The sequence below is a fragment of the Plutella xylostella genome, chromosome 24 (assembly GCF_932276165.1).
Source record: "Plutella xylostella chromosome 24, ilPluXylo3.1, whole genome shotgun sequence".
Taxonomy (NCBI): Eukaryota; Metazoa; Arthropoda; class Insecta; order Lepidoptera; family Plutellidae; genus Plutella; species Plutella xylostella.
Window position 1 is genome coordinate 666,619 of NC_064004.1, and position 18,346 is coordinate 684,964.

The following is an 18,346-nucleotide window of genomic DNA, read 5'->3' on the forward strand; positions in this document are numbered from 1 at the left end:
GAATCATTAAATCGTAAGAGCCTTAAAAAAATACTTGCATTTTGCACCTTGCTCGAAAGAAATAGGAGTCAATATCATGTGTCACATAATCGAAAACAACCGATCTGTCAAAGATTTATATGCGCATTATACATTTTGGAGCACTGTAATAGTAAGAATTAGAAGTTGAAGAAAACAAATGACATAGGTTCGCGATTATATTTAATTTCATTCACCCATACATAAGGTCTATAACCCGTGTCTTTACAACTTTGCTATGGAGTTTAATACATATCTAATCTCCTCTATATTATACAGGGTGTCATAAACACGTGCATTTTTTAAAATTATAATTACACAACTAGACACATCATTTATTTCCTCTTGAAATATACATCACAATAACAATAATATAATAGTGCTGAAACATACAGTTGAAGATTTGTGTACTAGCAAAACTTTCCCAACTCAGCATGTGCTTTCAGCTAGAACCAGCTACAAACGAATTTGCAACGCATATAACCTCAAAATCAATACGCCCGTGGATGTTGCTTGTTCACGTGCCTCCTCCAAGAGTCTTTCGACTTGAATTTAGCATCACAATACGTACAAGTTATCATATCGGCCTCAGCAATACCGTGAGTCTTCTCATGCCTTTTCTGATCTGTCTTAGTAAAAAACCTCATTGTACAGAAACTACACGGATAGTTTCTTTCACGCAAATGAACGGACCTTATGTGAACTTTCAAATTGTTCGGCGAAATAAAGATCTTATTACACTGAGGGCAGGAAGCTGTGGTCCGTTCTAATCCGTGCTCTTTTATCCTATGCTCGTCCAGTAAATACGTGTATTTAAATGTCTTATTACAACTGTGGCAATACCTTTTCGACTGACGCGATTGGTCGTGGATTTTAACTATGTGTTTGTATCGGGCCGAGTTGGTTGTGAAAGTTGCCGGACAGAATTTGCATTTACGCTCCTTGTGTAGACTCGCCACATGGACTCGCAAACTGACTTTGTTTATGAAACTGCGACCGCACGTTTCACACACGTGGTTGGTGTAATGTGTGTTCATATGGATTAGTAACCTGACGAATGTGTTGAAATTCGCGTCGCAAGTCACGCATTTTAACTCATTTTCTATACGAAACGGTATTAGTAAGTGTCCTACAGGTTCGAATTTAATCCCATGTCTTTCTGTTAAATGGTCTTGTAGCGATTCTACTGATTGACACGGCTCTGAACACAAGTTGCAGGCAAGGTCAGTAATTTCGGCGTTTTTACAAAAGGAAGCTCGGCCGACTTTTAGACTTTTCTCCTTATCACAAGTGTGGGTTGAACTAATATGTTCTTTCAACTGTGTGATTTTGAAAAACCGTTCTTTGCAGTAGAAACACTGGTATTTGACTCGTAGAGACTTGAATAGGCACATGTTTGAGTTGAGGGCTAGTTTGACTGTGTTTTCTCTCATCTTCAGTTCGTTTATGGGTGTCTTCAGAGTTCGCTGCAGTTTTGAAGTGGGTGTCTTGTCTTCTAAGCGGCGTGCTGGAAAATGTACAAAAAAATAATTGATTATTTCTTCCAGACAACTTTTAAATAAAATTGCTTTAAGTAGTTACAACAATAAGAATAAAACATTATTTTTTCCATAATGTCCTTGTTTGGCAAATCAGCATCTCATTCTAAAAGCTTATTAATTACCTAACATGTTTTTTTTCAAAATCCCGTGGTCATCAACATAAGTTTTGCGAACTTCGCAAATTTGTAGACAATAAATTACAAATACAAAGAAACTGACAATGAATACATACATTTAGGTTTAGTTCTCTTTGTTTTCAGTGTGTTGTTTTCCTCTAGAGTCCTCTTCAGTTTGCTCGCTGCCATTTTTTCAGATTTCGCTTTCTCCTTCTTCACATATTCAGGAAGCAGATTTATGACGAAAAGTTCACCTGAAAAAAGATAATTTCATTCCATTTACTACTTGTCTTTCCTAGTCACTAATGTCCATTGTAGGACATAAGCCTGTTCCCAAGAAGAGGTTTCTGTCCACCACCTTCCTAATCCAGCCACCTGTCAAGGTTATCTCCAGTTGTGTAGACTTATCATGAGGGGAAATCTTCACAAGGCCTAAAGAATGACAAAAAACCTGACAAAATCTCTAATTATGTATGACTATTCTGCTTCTTTACCCTAACCTATATTATCCTGAAACTAACTGCATAATTTTACTCTTATCCTAATACTAACAAACTTAAAACACCTTACTATTGCAATCAGCAGTAAATCATACCTTCTTCCTTATTATAGTTGTCCATAGCGTCACTGTCTATCTCATCCTTGAGGTCCAAGTCACTAACATTCAATCCATCGCTGCAGCGTTCGTTGTGGGTGTAGGAGTCCTCGTATGCGGGGCCTATGTCCAGATCGTCTTCGTCCAAACTCTCGTAGTGGAGCTTCTCCTGTTTGAGGTCTATGAGTGTTTCTGAAATTGGGAAATGGGAGTGTGAATGTAACTTTGGCTATAACAAGCTTCTTGGATTGATTTTTATATAACTAAAGAGTTTTCTGTTGGAATACTATAGTTGCAACACTACTGAGAATATAATGGAGGTGCACAGAAGGAGTCTTCTTGACTGATATATTACTTCATTTTTATATTCTGGTTCCTTATTGACGTTGATAAACTTGTTTAATTGTGCACTCCACCAATTACAGCACTGTATGTATATTTATGGCAAATCAGGATGATATGGTGATGTTTATCTACATCAATAACAAATCCATGTAGCAGCAACTGTCCCACTCTGCTGCTCCCTGTCAGCAACTAACAGTAATCTCAGTGGCCCATTCGACAGTAATTATCCAGTCTTCGTCTCCGAGATTTATATTATTTTTAACCATGTAGTAGCTCTGCTGCTGCACACAAATATCGCACGTAGTATTTAGCGCCCTCTAGTGTATAACTCCGAAACTAAAAGTTTCGTCACACCGGAGCGCCCCGCCCCGCGGCTCCCCCTGCCGGCAGCCTCATTCTGTTCTGTGCGCGCACGGCGCACGCACGTAGTCTGGAGGGACTAGACCGAATAATTTGAAATAAATCATATTTAAGTAATAGTGCTACCTTAATATAGTAGGCAGTTAAAAGTGTAAGTGAAGTTTTTTGTTAATAATGCCGAAACGCAAGAAAAATCATAAGGAATCAAAGGAAGAACGTTGGAGGCGGAAATTACAAAAATATGAAGGTAGATTGGAACACAGAATACGTAGCACAGTAACAGCGGTGGTGTATCCCACTGATGACGAAGATATTCAAGTTCAAGGTTAGTAATTTGAGGTTAACTTAGTGCACATGGCACAGAAAAATTTGTTTTTGTTTTTTTCTTTAGGTAGTATCTACCTAGCAATACTTTACTTCGGAATTATAATACCCAGCAAGGCTTTATTGCGCCATTTATTGTAAGTTCCCGCATTGACACCCAGTTTCATTTGCATATTGCATTTGTTGGTTGATGGTTACTATGTAACCTTTATTATTCTTTTATTTATTAGTTGTACGATGGTTTCAGATATATTACCTGAATCATCGCAATACCCCGTAGACAATCCGGTGGAAAATCCAATCGAATCTCAATCAGTGGAAGGCTCACAAACAGAAATTCCGCCGTTACCGCCCCCGTCCTCCGGGGAACCTAACAGTGGATCCGAACCAGTAGAAACCCAGATATTAGAAAACGGGATCACAACGGAAATCGGGCCGGAACAAAACAATAATAATGAGGATTTGTTTGATACTGAATTACTCAACATCTTGGGGGACTTTGAAGTAACATCAGAAGAATGGGGTGACGATCTTCAAGAAGGCGTAAGCAAGAGATTCAACAAATCTTACAAGAAGGCCTTAAAAAAGAGGTGAAAGAGGAACTTAACAAGAAGTACTTGTTTCCAAAGAATACACCTTTTTGTAAGGCGCCAACTCTAAACCCGGAGATTAATACTATGCAGGCCATGACTGAATCCTTTAAGCAAAGAGACAAACACATGATGTCTAAGCAAAATCAACTCGGAAAAGCATTATCCGTGTTAGGAGGGGCACTAACTGCTGTTTTGAAAAAAAAACCCAAACATTTCAGACGTGGTTCGTATTCTTAATGATTGCGGCAAACTTATCGCCGATTCACATTATATGGAGACATATACTCGCCGATCAATGGTTATACCATTGTTAGATAAATCACTTGTCGAACCGTTTAAAGAGAGGAAACGGGACCAATTTTTATTTGGTGATAACTTAATGGACATTGTAAAGACGTCCAATACTATGAAGAAGACAGGCACTATGATTCAATCACAAAATACCCCCACAACGAGTGGTTTAAACTTCCAAGGACCACCATTGCGGGGCCGTCAGCGCTATTACCAGTCTACTCCATACACCAGGTAATATTTACCTAAATGATGTCAATACTTCTATAATAATTATGTTTACGATATTCGTAGCACATACATTATATGTACAAATATTATCATTTCAGGACTGGGGTGCAGCGGGGCCAGCACATGAACAGTGGACGGCGCCGGGGACATCCTCTGCCAGCGCAATTGCCGCAAACACGGCGCCCGCTGCAACCGCCGCCGCCGCCACTGCGGCGCCAACAGGCTCAAGCGATGACGACGCGTTACCGCTCGCAGAACGAGCATGTGCGACGATAAACCCCCACGAGCAGGTACATGCTGGACGCTTAAAGCATTTTGTTAATAAGTGGAAAACCATTACAAATGATGAATTTATTTTATCCACCATATCAGGCTATATCATTCCGCTTTTAGAGAAACCGAATCAACCATTAAACTACCGACCTTATAAGAAATTTACCAGCCAAGAATACATCGACCTAGACAGGGAAATATCCCATTTATTGAATATAGGAGCTATTGAAATATGTAACCCCGTGACTGATCAGTTTATCTCTGATATCTTTTTGATACCTAAAAGCGATGGAAGCCGCCGATTTATACTTAATCTTAAAAAATTTAATCAGTTTGTTCAAGTAAAGCACTTTAAAATGGAAGATATCAGAACGGCTATAAAACTAGTTAAAGAGGATGATTATATGTGTAATATCGATTTAAAAGAAGCATATTTATTACAACCAATACACGAAGACAGCCAAAAATATTTAAGATTTTATTACAATAATTTTCTGTTTCAATTTAAAGCATTACCTTTCGGATTATGTTCAGCTCCTTTCATATTTACTAAAATTCTTCAGCCAGTGTTTACATACTTGAGGTCACGTGGTTTAAGGTCGACTAGGTTTCTTGACGACGCCTTGTGTATAGGGAGTTCAAAAGAGAGCTGTTTGTATAACACTAAACAAACAATAGCATGCCTGGAAAACCTTGGATTTATAATCAATTACAAAAAAAGTATATTAATTCCTCAGAAATCTTGTAGATATCTTGGCTTTATTATAAATTCAGAACAAATGACTTTAGAACTCCCTGAAGAAAAGCGACAAAAAATATATGGTTGTGTTTTAGATATGCTTAGCCAAAAAGTCATAAAAATTAGAGAATTAGCCCGATTTCTTGGATCTCTCACCGCAGCTTGCCCGGCATTAACCTATGGATGGTCTCATACAAAATCATTAGAAAGGGCTAAATATTTAGCTCTTCTAAAGAATGATGACTGTTATGAGAAAAACATGACACTTCCATCCTACATAAAAAGTGATTTAATATGGTGGAAAAATAATATTTTGACCGCAAAAAGATCTATAAAACCAAACAATTTTGTTTTAGAGATATTTACAGACTCTTCAACTACCGGTTGGGGTGCGGCATGCGGCGGTGAGAGAACTGGAGGTCAGTGGACACAGGTTGAGAGAGACAACCACATAAATTACCTAGAACTACTGGCGGTTTTTTTCGGCTTAAAATCTTTCGCAAAAAATTTTACTTGTTGTGATATATTGCTTCGTGTAGATAATACTACAGCTATCTCATATGTCAATAGAATGGGAGGAGTTCAGTTTGAACACCTCAATTCGGTTGCCAAAAATATTTGGGACTGGTGTGAGGAAAAGCATATCTTTATTTTTGCAAGCTACATTAAGTCATCATTAAACGTAGAAGCTGACTCGGAATCCAGAAGAATTAATCTAGACACAGAGTGGGAATTAAATACTATCGAATATCTTAGTATCGTGCAGAGATTTGGAAATCCCGAAATTTATCTTTTCGCATCTCGAGTTAACGCAAAATGTTCCAAGTATATATCTTGGAAAAGAGACCCATCTGCCTACGATATCGATGCTTTCACAGTTAACTGGAACCATTTTTTCTTCTACGCCTTTCCTCCTTTCTCTTTAATTTTAAAGGTGCTCAATAAGATAATAGCCGACAAAGCAACAGGTATAATAGTAGTTCCAAATTGGCCCTCTCAACCTTGGTATCCACTCTTCAGATCATTATGTATTGACGAAGTAATTATATTAAAACCGGATAAAAATCTCCTTTCATCATCATTCAGGTCGACACACCCGCTACATGCCCACCTTTCCTTGGCAGCGAGCATATTATGCGGGAAGCATTTATCAGACAAGGAGTACCGGAAACGGCGCTAGACGTCATGATCTCTTCTATAACATCAAGTACCAAAGCTCAATATACTTCTAGTTGGAAATTATGGTGGAAGTACTGTCACGAAAAAGCTTTTGATTTTTATAATGCTAATGTAAATAACATTCTTGATTTTTTATCTAACTGTTATCGTTTAGGATCATCTTATGGGACGCTAAATTCTCACCGTTCTGCTATAGCATTAATTAACACCAATAAGGTTTCTGAAGACGAAAGATTAAAAAGATTTTTTAGGGGTTTATTTAAATTAAGACCTACATTTCCAAAATATAACGTTACTTGGAATCCTAACATCGTGCTAGATTACCTAAGCGGATTGTGTAACGAAACAATTAACTTAGAACTTCTCACTAAAAAGACTGTAATGCTATTAGCATTAGCCTCAGGGCAAAGAATACAGACTTTGTCATTAGTAAAAACTCATAATATTAAGGTATATAGTGATAAGATAATAATAATAATTGATGATTTAGTTAAGACATCGGGGATTGGTCGTGCCCAGCCTGTTTTGAATTTGCCATTTTTTGTACAAAACCCTAACATATGCCCAGCAACCACCTTACAAGCTTATTTAAATAGGACCGCAGACCATAGAACTGGTAACAAAGTATTATTTACTTATAAGAAACCATTTAGACCAGCATCGACACAAACTATCGGCCGATGGCTAAAGGAGACGCTGTATAGACACTACAATATTCAGTGCCCATAGCACTCGGCATGCAGCCACTTCATCTGCAGCTCGAGCAGGTGTTAGCTTTGATATAATTCGTAAATCAGCAGGCTGGACCGAACATTCTTCAATTTTTGCCAATTTTTATAATAGGCCTATTGTTGATTCTGATTCTAACTTGTTGAGTAACAGTCAATTTGTTGAGCAATCATAAGTAAATAAAAATACATATTTTCAATATTCATCCTGACTTTTTATTTTATTTAGCAACATTGTTAATATTTAAATACTCCAAACATCTACATGGTTAAAAATAATATAAATCTCGGAGACGAAGACTGGATAATTGAAAGATCAAACGAACTTACCTGAAGTGAAGTTCGATCACAATTATCCTGTCTTCGTCGAAGAGATTTAAGGTCCCTCCCTTCCCATTATATAGTTCCCTTTACAGTACAATGTTGCTGGATCCTCTAAAAAGAATGAGGCTGCCGGCAGGGGGAGCCGCGGGGCGGGGCGCTCCGGTGTGACGAAACTTTTAGTTTCGGAGTTATACACTAGAGGGCGCTAAATACTACGTGCGATATTTGTGTGCAGCAGCAGAGCTACTACATGGTTAAAAATAATATAAATCTCTTCAACGAAGACAGGATAATTGTGATCGAACTTCACTTCAGGTAAGTTCGTTTGATCTTTCAATCTCAGTGGCCCATTCGTTAACCACTCTAGCTCAAACAGAAGCAAATGGAGGTCAAAACTCACCATAAACCTTCTCACTGCTCTGCAGCTGCGCGAGGTGCCTCCCAACATTCTGCTCCGCCCGCAGCACCTGCTGCTTGAAGGCGGCTGCGTCGCGCACGCGGGCGATGCAGCCGTCGCAGATCAGCCGGCTGCCGCTGCTCGGGCCACAGCCTTCGAGGGGGGATATCTGTGGACATGATACTATAAAAATTAAACTGTACAATGCACAAGCAGAGCTGGACAGAAGGCAGGGCAGTTATTGAGGATGGGGTGGTGTGTAGCGCTTTAGTGAAAGCCCTCTGTACTACCAGGGTATAATAGGACAGCAACAAATAAGATGCAGTGATTAATAGCCCTGAATTCTGTGGAGAGGGTTTAAAGTTTAATGCCCAGCTTAGACATAATAATATTCTGTGGCATCATCATAATAATAATATTCTGTCTAGCTGTGATGCAATAAATCCCCCGTGTCTCTCCCACAAGGCAGTGGAGTAGTAAATACAGACCTGATGGAGTGTGTGGTACTAGAAATAGATGCTTTTGTTGGAAAGTTCAGGAGTATACTATTAAATTGTTTGGGATTTCATTACCGAATAATGAGAGCGAACGGTGATACGAGAGTGAGAGTGAGATATGAGCAGCTAAAGATAACGCGCCAAACCAACTATCGCTTTTAAGGTCTATGAAATCATTGTAATGCAACCTGTGCCTCTAGTATTCCTTTGTTTTATTTATTTTCTTCAGTCAGTGCTAGTGTTTACGTTTATAGGCTGGTACTTACAGTGATGTTGAAGGTCTCCAACAGCATATCGGCATAGACTTCCTTCTTTCCTGACCAGAAGTATTCCGTAGAAATATCCTTGTAGCAACCTTCGAACAGGCAGCAGCGGCAAATGTTCTTCGGTTGCAACATTGTCACTGTCCTGTTTCGTCGGCTAGATAGTTAATTTACGTCTCCCGTACAGTTTTCATTGATAAAAATGCACAAAAGCTTGAATTTTTTGAGAAGACCGAGCGAAATTTTAATTCTTGACCATAGAGCACATATTTTGACAGATGTATTTTTTAAAAGTTCACAGATAAAACAATAGACTTTTAAAAATATACTCAGAATAACGACTTTATGGCAATGCTTCTACAAAAGAAACACAACGAAAAGCCAAACTTTCAATTCTTGGCAGTAAAATGATAGAAATATAACACGTTTCATGTTAATTTCGGCAGGGAATCGAACCCGTGACAATAGACATAACAAACTACAATATTAAAAGCAATGATTTAATTTCTGCACGCGTTTCTCGAACTTCATTGCTGGCGCGGACTCTACGTAGCTATATCGACCAACAAAGGAGAATCGGCGTCAAGTGAGGGAAATATTATCGACAAAATGGTACTAGTACTTAAATAAAACAAAGGAACATTGGTTTCAGGTATTTAATTAGAATTCATAATGTGAGTCCTTTTGAGATGTCGCCGCAAAGAGTCTTTAGACGCGAACAGATTGTTACACAGATTACACGAGAAATTCTTCTCCCCCGTGTGAGTTACTCTGTGTCGCGCCACATCGGACTTTGTGTAAAATCTCATGTGACAAACATCGCACTCACGATTCTTCTCTTTCATGTGCACGTTTTTCACATGGTTATTGCACAGGCTTTTCGTTATGTACACTTTTGGACACACAGGACACTTGTGCTCTGGCCGCGCCATACCGTGTTTTTCTACCAAATGTTGCACTTTAAAGTTCTCTTGGAAAAATCTTTCTTGGCAAAAAGGGCAAGGAAATCTTAACTTTCTTTCCAATTTGACATTATGCACATGGACATCGTGGTCTTTCTTCTCACTCCGACTGCCAAATTCTAAATTACACTCATTACACTTCAACGGCTTATGCGACCGAGTTTTGTGTAGATTCAAAAACACCAAATTTGAGAATCCAGCGCCGCAAATATGGCACACCTGTTTCTGGTAATGTTTATTCATGTGTATATTCAACAACCTAAACAGCGTAAACTTTTCCGAACACAACTGGCACTGCAAATCTTCAGACTCTAATTTAAATGGCACTAACAAATCCTCTGTGCTCAACCCGAACTCAACTCCATGGCTCTCCACTAGATGTCGCTTTAACGTATTTAAATCTGTCATCGGTTTCGAACATATTTTGCACTGCAAGGAGGATACCTCAACCTTGACCAACCTATTTTGTTGCAGGATTATTTTTTTCTCTATGGTTTTGAGCGTGTGTGCGGCCTGCGTGTGTTCTCGCAAGGAGGTCATGTTTGAAAAAGGTTCTTTGCAGCAGAAGCATCGGTATCGGCTCTTGTTCCACTGGAACACGCACACGGTAGAGTTAGCGAGGAGGGTCAGCGTGTTGGCGCGTAGCAGTGGTCCGTTCCCGCGCCGCTCCGCTATTTTCATCCAGTCTGTAGTCTTTGAGTTCAGGCCTATAACAAAAAAAAGTTTAACACAGTATAACAAGGGTGTTGAGGTTGAGTAATTTTATGAGCGTTTATGTAGGTAGGCGAACCTTAGATTTTAGACAGAAGTATGAACCAATTTCTATTTTGCATTTCTTTTATCATCAATGTATTTCTTATAATTTGATTAAAAAACCGTAATCAATCTACAAGAGAAATCAATAAAAAATTAAAAACACGATTATAAAAATGTAAAAAGATATGCCCCGGGTGAGGATCGAACTCCCGACCTTAAGATTATGAGACTTACGCGCTGCCTACTGCGCCACCGAGGCAGATGATGTAACCGGCGAATATAACTATCAGATTCTACACAATGAATCGACTGGAAAAAAAATTAAAAGCGTTATCATTTTAGTATCGTCCTAACCTTGAAAACGGTCAAGGTTTTCCTGGTTGATAAGTTGCAAAAACTATTCATTGATTTGATGGTTGTATATACTATAAAGCCTATGCGAAGGTTATAAGATCTAGATTACCTTTATAAATTATTTCTGGATTTAGAATACATAATTATAACATTCATCAACTTTCCATGGTTCATACAAAAACACTCTTTCTAACCAAATCACATACGACTAAAGTCCATACTTTATAAACACGGTTTGATCTTTAAATAGTATCGATAATCGGTTTGTGGTGCAGGAAGGGTTATTAAAAAAAGTTAGGTAGGTTAGGTGTAGGTATAGTATGGCCATTGAGAGAATGCGTTTTTGACGAAATCCAACAGATATTTGATGACTGATATATGTATATGATCGAAGGATGACTGCAAAAGAAAACCAACTTTACTTACCAGACATAAGCAAACGTCCAAAACACATTCTATCAACGGCCGAAGTATAAGAACCACCCATACTTACCATCATCACCACTACCCAACAGCACAGTCTTGGTCCAGCACGCGTCCCGCCGCCGCTTCCTCCCCCGCGGGGCGCGGGGAGGGGACGGGGTGAGGGGGGCGCGGGCGCGGGACGAGGCGAGCTCCTGCTTTATGTTGGCTAGGTATTCTGGAATAGGGAATATGCATAAATTTTTTTAATACTTTTATTGGATAGTTTTACTTCACTTTATTATAGTAAAAAAAATTTCAACGCCAAAATAAGTAAATTAAGGTATTTTAAAGAAAGTTAAAAAATTACAACCATCACGACCACTTTGAAATTCCCGTCAGGATGGCGGGCTGGTGTGACGTCATAATCTTTTAATTTCACGGCTCAGAATAATGAGTCCCGTCAGTCGGCATAGATTTTTTACCTAATCAAGTATATATAATACTTTTGTATTTTCAACAAACCAATGTTGTGATGGTAACAAACGAAAAAGGAAGTGTATAAAGTGTGATCCGTGGCTGTTTCGTAATGGTAATAAAGTGTGACCAGCGGCTGTTTTGTAATGGGAGCTCGTAAATAGCTACTACTAGCTCTTTTGAAATGGGAGCGCGCAAACCAGAGGACCTTTGTACACAATATTACGCTATTATGGCAATATGAATATAAAGTAATATTTGTATTGTATGTAAGTACTTACTGTAACTTTGGTTCTCAGTAAGAGAGGCTAGGGTTAGTGGGTCATTCTATTCTATTATCTGTGGGGGTGTAAGAACCTGCACCTGGCTCTCTTGAATGGAACCATTGTGCATATCTCAAAGGTCTAAACCCCCTTCCTAAGCTTGGACCATTTCCCACCACGCTGGTCCACTGCGCATATCTAAATGTGCTTAATCTAAATATTGAGGTTTCCTCACGATGTTTTCTTTCACATGCTACATGATTATCCCCGAATTTAATTCTACAAAAATAATAACGTATAACATAATTATCTTTTATTTATAATAAAAACTATTCCGCGGCTGGTCACAGTTTACTCGTTCATACTGCGTAATAAATTTAATGTGTCCAGTTCTTCTGATTACGAGAATTCTTCCATAACTTAATTTAGAAAAAAATTACAACTTTTGAAATATACTAACGACTGCCATTATAACCTAAAAGTAGAAAGAGCAACTTGTGTCTTCTTCATGTCATAATTACTTACAATACAAATTTAATTTTATTGTGTTGCAATATGGAGCATATTTGAGTGGCTCGTTGACTAGCGAATGGCTGTTTACGCCTCATTACAATAGAACAACTAGTGGCAGCCCATACACTACCAACAAAAAATATAAAAAGTCCTAAACTTTGCAAACAAACAAGCATATCAAACAAGAAGTGGAGATGTTATAGGAGGCTAGGATCTATTGGAAGAATTTTTATGTGATCCATCGTATCTGATCACAACGAGCATCACAACCACTCGGTGACATTAACATTTCTTTGTTTACACTTGACATTTATTTAACTTCCGCCGTAAACGCAAAGAAGTTATTATTCTGAGATTGATATATAAAGAATTTTGACGTCACATCCGCCCTAAGAAAATGGGTGACGTTTCTCTGAAGTTAGAATTTACCGAAGTTTTTTAGGGGAACTATATTTCTTGCCAGCAAAGTTTATTTTTGTCATCAACTTGTATCAGCAAATTAATAGATCAACCGCAACAATATATTTTTGTCCTCAAATAAATAAAAAGTGTCCTCTGGTATGAATCAGCAAATAATATCAATACAAAAATCTAAAATAATAGATGGATTGCCAAAAAATTTGAGTTCATTACATAAATAAAAACTTTGTATGCAGAATATTATTTTTGCTCCTCAAATAATAACTGCGCCCGCAGAATAGTAGATTTGCCAGCAAATATATTGACTCTAGGTCGCATGTTGCGATTTCTTTTTAATTCATATTTTATCAGCATTGCAGTAGTTACATTATGATTGGTCCAGTTATTAAAACATTATAATTCGTTAGCAATTTAATACATGAGTTTACAAATTAGCGGAGGCGGTGCTATGGAGAGAGCTATGCTTGGAGTTTCTCTGATGGATCGTATCAGAAATGAGATTATCCGTCAGAGGACCAAGGTTACCGACATACTTAGCTGTCAAAATATGCAAGCTGAAGAGGCAGTGGGCTGGTCATATCTGCCGAAGAACCGATAACCGTTGGGGTAGACGAGTTCTCGAGTCGAGACCACGAACAGGCAAACGGAGCGTGGGACGCCCTCCTGCCCGCTGGACTGACGATCTTAGGCGGATAGCCGGTAGTGGTTGGATGAGGAAGGCAGAGGACCGAATGTTGTGGCACTCCTTGGGAGCGGATCTATCTCCACCAGTGGATGATTATTGGCTGATGATGATGATGATGAAAAGAGGAAGTTTAAGTTTTAATTACAATAAGATTGCTTTTGATTAGAAGAAGATTAAGGTTTAAGTTATAATTAGAAGAAGGTTGTTTATGTTATTTTTAGTTAAGAATATTGATGATTTAAACTTAATTTTTTGTTTCATTTAAATATTAAACATAACATCGAGTTATGTGGACATACCTATTAAAATATATACATAAATGTTAACTTGCCACTTGATCATAAATCCCGGCAATTTTAAGTGATTAATTGTTGAATTGATTTAAAATTGTTTGGGGGCAAAAATTTGCTGGCAAATCTACTATTTTGCCTTCAAACCTATTATTTAGCAAATTCAAAACGGATTTAATTGGCGATCGTTTAAATGACACCCGTTTTTTAGTACTTTTCAATTTCATTTACTTGCTCAAAAATAAATTATAATCAAAAATATTGATGGAGGCGTGGTTATGAAATAACAAAGTTTATTTTAAATAATATTTGACCTTTATTTGAACCTCTTGCATATTCCCTATTGGAGGTGAATTGAGTTTTAGTAAAAGATAGATATTCTATTACGACGACCGAATGGCGTAGTGGTTAGTGACCCTTACTACTGAGCCGATGGTTCCGGGTTCGATTTCGGCTGGGGCAGATATTTGTTTAAACACAGATATTTTTTCTCGGGTCTTGGATGTGCCCGTAAAATGGCAATAGGCCCGCCCCCTATTACATTGGGACTAACATAACACTCTGGCGAAAAGTGGGTGCAGCAATGCACCTCTGCCTACCCCGCAAGGGAGTACATTAGTACAAGGCGTAAGTGCGTGTTTTTTTGTGTGTGTTTTTTTTTAGATATTCATTTATTAAAATATAGAAGTACTTCAATATTTAATTCACCTTCAGAATACACAAGAATTGAAAAGCATCTCCTTACTTCTAAATCGGTAAAAAAAACAGATACAGAACAATAGAAGTAGATAGGAAGCAAAATGTAATTGTATGTGATTTGGTTAGTTATTTTATATACTAAATTTAGGCCGTTTCTGTGCCTGCATCACAGTGATTTTTTACATTTTTCCAATTGTATTTTTTGCATACAAATTGAATACTCTTAGAGGCAGTGAGCTGTACCATAATTTCAAGTTTCTTTAAGCCATTTGACATAAGTAATTTATTTATTGCTCACCATCATCATCATCATCAGGCTCAATAATCTCCACATCCTGGAAGTGGTACTGGTCATCATCAGGCACCTCTGTCTTCACCGGAGGAGGTTCTGGTGCCACAGCCACTGCCGTTGCGTAGTCTGGATCTGATGGACAAAGACAATTTGGTTTTATAAGTGTAGGAAAATTACTTACTTATGGATGCAATAAAATATTGAGTATTGACTTACTTCTGTTAAGCTGCGTACAGACCAGCCAAACAAACGCCAATGAACGGGTTTTGGAGACCTTCATTGGTCTGCCCTGTATTATGTATGATAAATATCCATTGTTGGGCCTTCGTTGGGCGTTCGTTAGGCCGATCTGTACGCAGCTTTACTTTTAATACCTATTCCAGAGAAATTTTGGATTTTCAAAATGATGATAATATACCAACATGATAAATATTTATTTCAAAGGGTAAATCTTGGACTTAATAATAATGTATGACTTAATATATGCCCATCCTACAAATAAAACTGTAGTCTCACAGTCAGTGCCAGTAAGTTTGGGAAGTTTGTTACTCTTTCTACAAGTAGTATAGTATGGATTTAGATGAAACTCTACAGTAATGTGGTTTATGCATCAGAATAATACATAATATGGCAACTTCAATTCCAGTATTACAAAAAAAAGGTTTTTAAAGTGAATCTGAGCAAGCATTTCACTGTAATCCTTACTAATATTATAAATGCGAAAGTAACCGTGTCTGTCTGTCTGTTACTCTTTCACACCAAAACTACTGAACGGATTTGAATGAAATTTGGTATACATACGGTGTAGATCCTGGGAAAAAACATAGGCTACTTTTTATCCCGGAATGCCCACGGGAAAACTATTTAGGGCGAAGTGAAGCGCGCGGGAACAGCTAGTAGAATATATTACCAGTAATCTTTATACACTTCTTCTCGGCCAACCGCCAGTACTGACTGAAGTTCCTCTGGCTCGCCAGCACCCTCCTCTTGAAGGAGCGCGCCGCCCGCAGGGCCGCCACACACTCACTGCAGATGTGGGGGACCTCCGCGGTGCCCGTGTTCTCTTTGGTTATCTGAAATAAATGTTCAACATAAGGTTTTGTTTTCAATTGTTTCTTTTTCTTGTAATTGATTGATTTATAAACCTGCTGATTTCACACAAATTATAGTTTTTTCTATCTATACCAATATTAGCCAAGCACTGTGGGTTAGTGGGATCACATATTTACATAGATGTGCTAAATCTAAATATTCTCACGATGTTTCCCTTCACTGTTGGAGCATTGTACTTAAATTCCAAAGAACTCATTGGTCACTTACATGTTAGCGCCGGGATTCGAACCCGCATCTCTGGCGTGAGAAGCGGGTGCTTAGTCGCTTACCGACTGAGCTACCCCCGCTGCAGCCACTACCGGCTATCAGTTTATTTTTGTCGGCCCAGCGAACTCGACGGCGTCTATGACTGTTTGATTCAACAAAATACATACCTCGATATTGAATGTGTCCCTCAGCATATCGGCATAGACCTCACTCTGTCCAGAATCTAGGTATTCAGTCAGGATATTCCTATCGCACCCCACTTGGAGGCAGAATACACAGATTGCGGCGGCTCGCGATGTGTGAGCGCTGGTGCTAGGTGTCTCCATGTTTGCAGGACTAATTAATAAGTGCACATTAAGCTAGTGGTTCATTTATGAATCCATTATGAATCTAGGAATTGGGAAATTTTATTATTCTAACCAATTCTCTACATCAACAAAAATAAAACAAAATGCGAACACAGACTATATAAATGCACACTAAAAATACTTGTCATTTACTTCCTGTATTCTGTGGCCCAGCAAACCCTCAGAATAATAATGATTTGGCATTACGCTGAAAACTTAAAATAATAACGTATCAGAGCTTCACTCGAAACAAAAACTAAAGCGGGGAACATCATTATTCATAGCCTACTCTGTGCATTATTCCAAAAGCAAAAGATAGAAATAACACGAAAGTATTGTATAAAATTGTTTATTGTATAAAAATGAGTTATCCGAGTCAAGTAAAATCTAAATATCCCGCTTGTGATCACATTAAAAGGCCCGTTCGTGATGCAACGGTTACTAAAGGTAAATTACGAGAAAAAACTGTCTTGCAAATTTACACAAGGTTTACACCAAAGATTATAAATAATAATATCCTATAAGCATAACCTTTATTCGCAGAGATAATAAAATCCATTGAGGAGGATTTTAGAACTCTGCCCACTTTTGAAAAGAGCCTGTTTGATTATACAACGAAGAAGCATTATTCGCTAGAAAGAAATGAGTTTTTAAAATGTCGGTGGAACGAATACAAGAAAGGCCTCTCGGAGCGTAAATTCACCCCATTTCAATTTGTTGATGTCAGGTATAAGTGGTATAACTACTTAATACTTACATACCTTCTCAACAACTTTTTTGTCTTCTTCTTCGTTGGCCGTTCGTTGGCCCGTTCTGTTCGCAGCTTTTTACCACCTGCGTTTTTTTCATTTTAGTTTTTATTTATTAGGAACACAAACAGTAGTTTTCATAGTAATAATGTACTTACTAACTACCTAGGTGTAAGTATGTATGTGTGTAAATTTCTTTGTTAAAACCACCGCGGATAAAAAATATATAAAGCTCTTATCAAAGGTCTGTCAATACAACTTACTGATTTCTATTTTCCAGAGACTACCATTTCCATAACAGCCGCACTCAATACAAACCTGAAGAGTCTCAGTACCGCAAATCTGACCACCGTTTCACCCTGAGGACTGGGCCAGGGGTTGACCATATAGGCCAAGTACCTATTCCCAATGAGCTCACCATGAAACGAGGATTCGTTTCAAATAATGCTAATGCAAGTAAAGACAAAAGTAATGGTGATGAAGCAAATAAAGAGGAAAAACGTGAATCTTTGGATACTCATACAAGTGATAACGAAGCTCCTAAATTTTACTTTCATTGTACTTGCACCAAATGATTTTTTAAGGTGTTGTTACTGAGTTAGGTTAAATTATACTTACCTAACTACCACCTACTTATATGATGAGTGCGGGAATATAATCCGCACAGAAGCTGTTTCTTATACATGTTTTATCTTCTAGTATTTCATTGATGTAGGTACTTATGTTTTTATTGTTTGATCCTTCTTACTTAAAATTATAATATAACATTAATAAATTGCGCTGCTGTTATTTACATAAGTAGCTAACTAATATTTAATCATCATCATCAGCCTTCTATCGCCGACTGTTGGATATAGGCCTCCTTTTTTGTACGGCAATGTTTTCTTCCTTTGCCGCTCTAGGCCACCGCTTCCCTGCATAGTATGTAAGTACCTATAAAAAGTAATTTAATCAAATTTAATACATATTTACCTATGTATGATTTATGTAGGTACGAGTAGTG

The 18,346-nt window shown here is 38.0% G+C and overlaps 4 protein-coding genes, 1 long non-coding RNA gene and 1 other non-coding gene across 6 annotated transcripts; 2 read left to right on the top strand and 4 right to left on the bottom strand.

The window, feature by feature from the left end:
- Positions 1-170: 170 nt before the first annotated feature.
- On the bottom strand, positions 171-1,964 carry LOC125490483 (PR domain zinc finger protein 5-like). Its single transcript, XM_048629792.1, has 2 exons — positions 1,792-1,964; positions 171-1,525 (listed from the first exon to the last, which is right to left on the bottom strand). Exons 1-2 carry the CDS (start codon positions 1,862-1,864, stop codon positions 510-512), a joined length of 1,089 nt encoding a protein of 362 aa, XP_048485749.1. The 5' UTR covers positions 1,865-1,964; the 3' UTR covers positions 171-509.
- Positions 1,965-1,970: 6 nt separating this feature from the next.
- On the bottom strand, positions 1,971-9,022 carry LOC105398716. The gene is made up of 4 exons (XM_048629703.1): positions 8,818-9,022; positions 8,058-8,223; positions 2,271-2,462; positions 1,971-2,050 (listed from the first exon to the last, which is right to left on the bottom strand). Exons 1-4 carry the CDS (start codon positions 8,947-8,949, stop codon positions 1,971-1,973), a joined length of 570 nt encoding a protein of 189 aa, XP_048485660.1. The 5' UTR covers positions 8,950-9,022.
- Positions 3,861-6,609, top strand: LOC125490485. The gene is made up of 3 exons (XR_007267691.1): positions 3,861-4,417; positions 4,513-4,704; positions 6,513-6,609. It is a non-coding gene; the product is annotated as an uncharacterized LOC125490485 (long non-coding RNA).
- A 434-nt stretch (positions 9,023-9,456) lies between the features above and the next one.
- On the bottom strand, positions 9,457-16,702 carry LOC105398717 (zinc finger protein 33B). The gene is made up of 5 exons (XM_011570889.3): positions 16,415-16,702; positions 15,838-16,000; positions 14,934-15,059; positions 11,380-11,526; positions 9,457-10,483 (listed from the first exon to the last, which is right to left on the bottom strand). The coding sequence occupies exons 1-5, from the start codon at positions 16,571-16,573 to the stop codon at positions 9,471-9,473; spliced, it is 1,608 nt and encodes a 535-aa protein (XP_011569191.3). The 5' UTR covers positions 16,574-16,702; the 3' UTR covers positions 9,457-9,470.
- Positions 10,719-10,791, bottom strand: Trnam-cau. Its single transcript has one exon. It is a non-coding gene; the product is annotated as a tRNA-Met (tRNA).
- Positions 16,703-16,896: 194 nt separating the features above from the next.
- LOC105398718 lies at positions 16,897-18,119 on the top strand. The gene is made up of 3 exons (XM_048629794.1): positions 16,897-17,041; positions 17,138-17,321; positions 17,624-18,119. Exons 1-3 carry the CDS (start codon positions 16,957-16,959, stop codon positions 17,916-17,918), a joined length of 564 nt encoding a protein of 187 aa, XP_048485751.1. The 5' UTR covers positions 16,897-16,956; the 3' UTR covers positions 17,919-18,119.
- Positions 18,120-18,346: the final 227 nt, after the last annotated feature.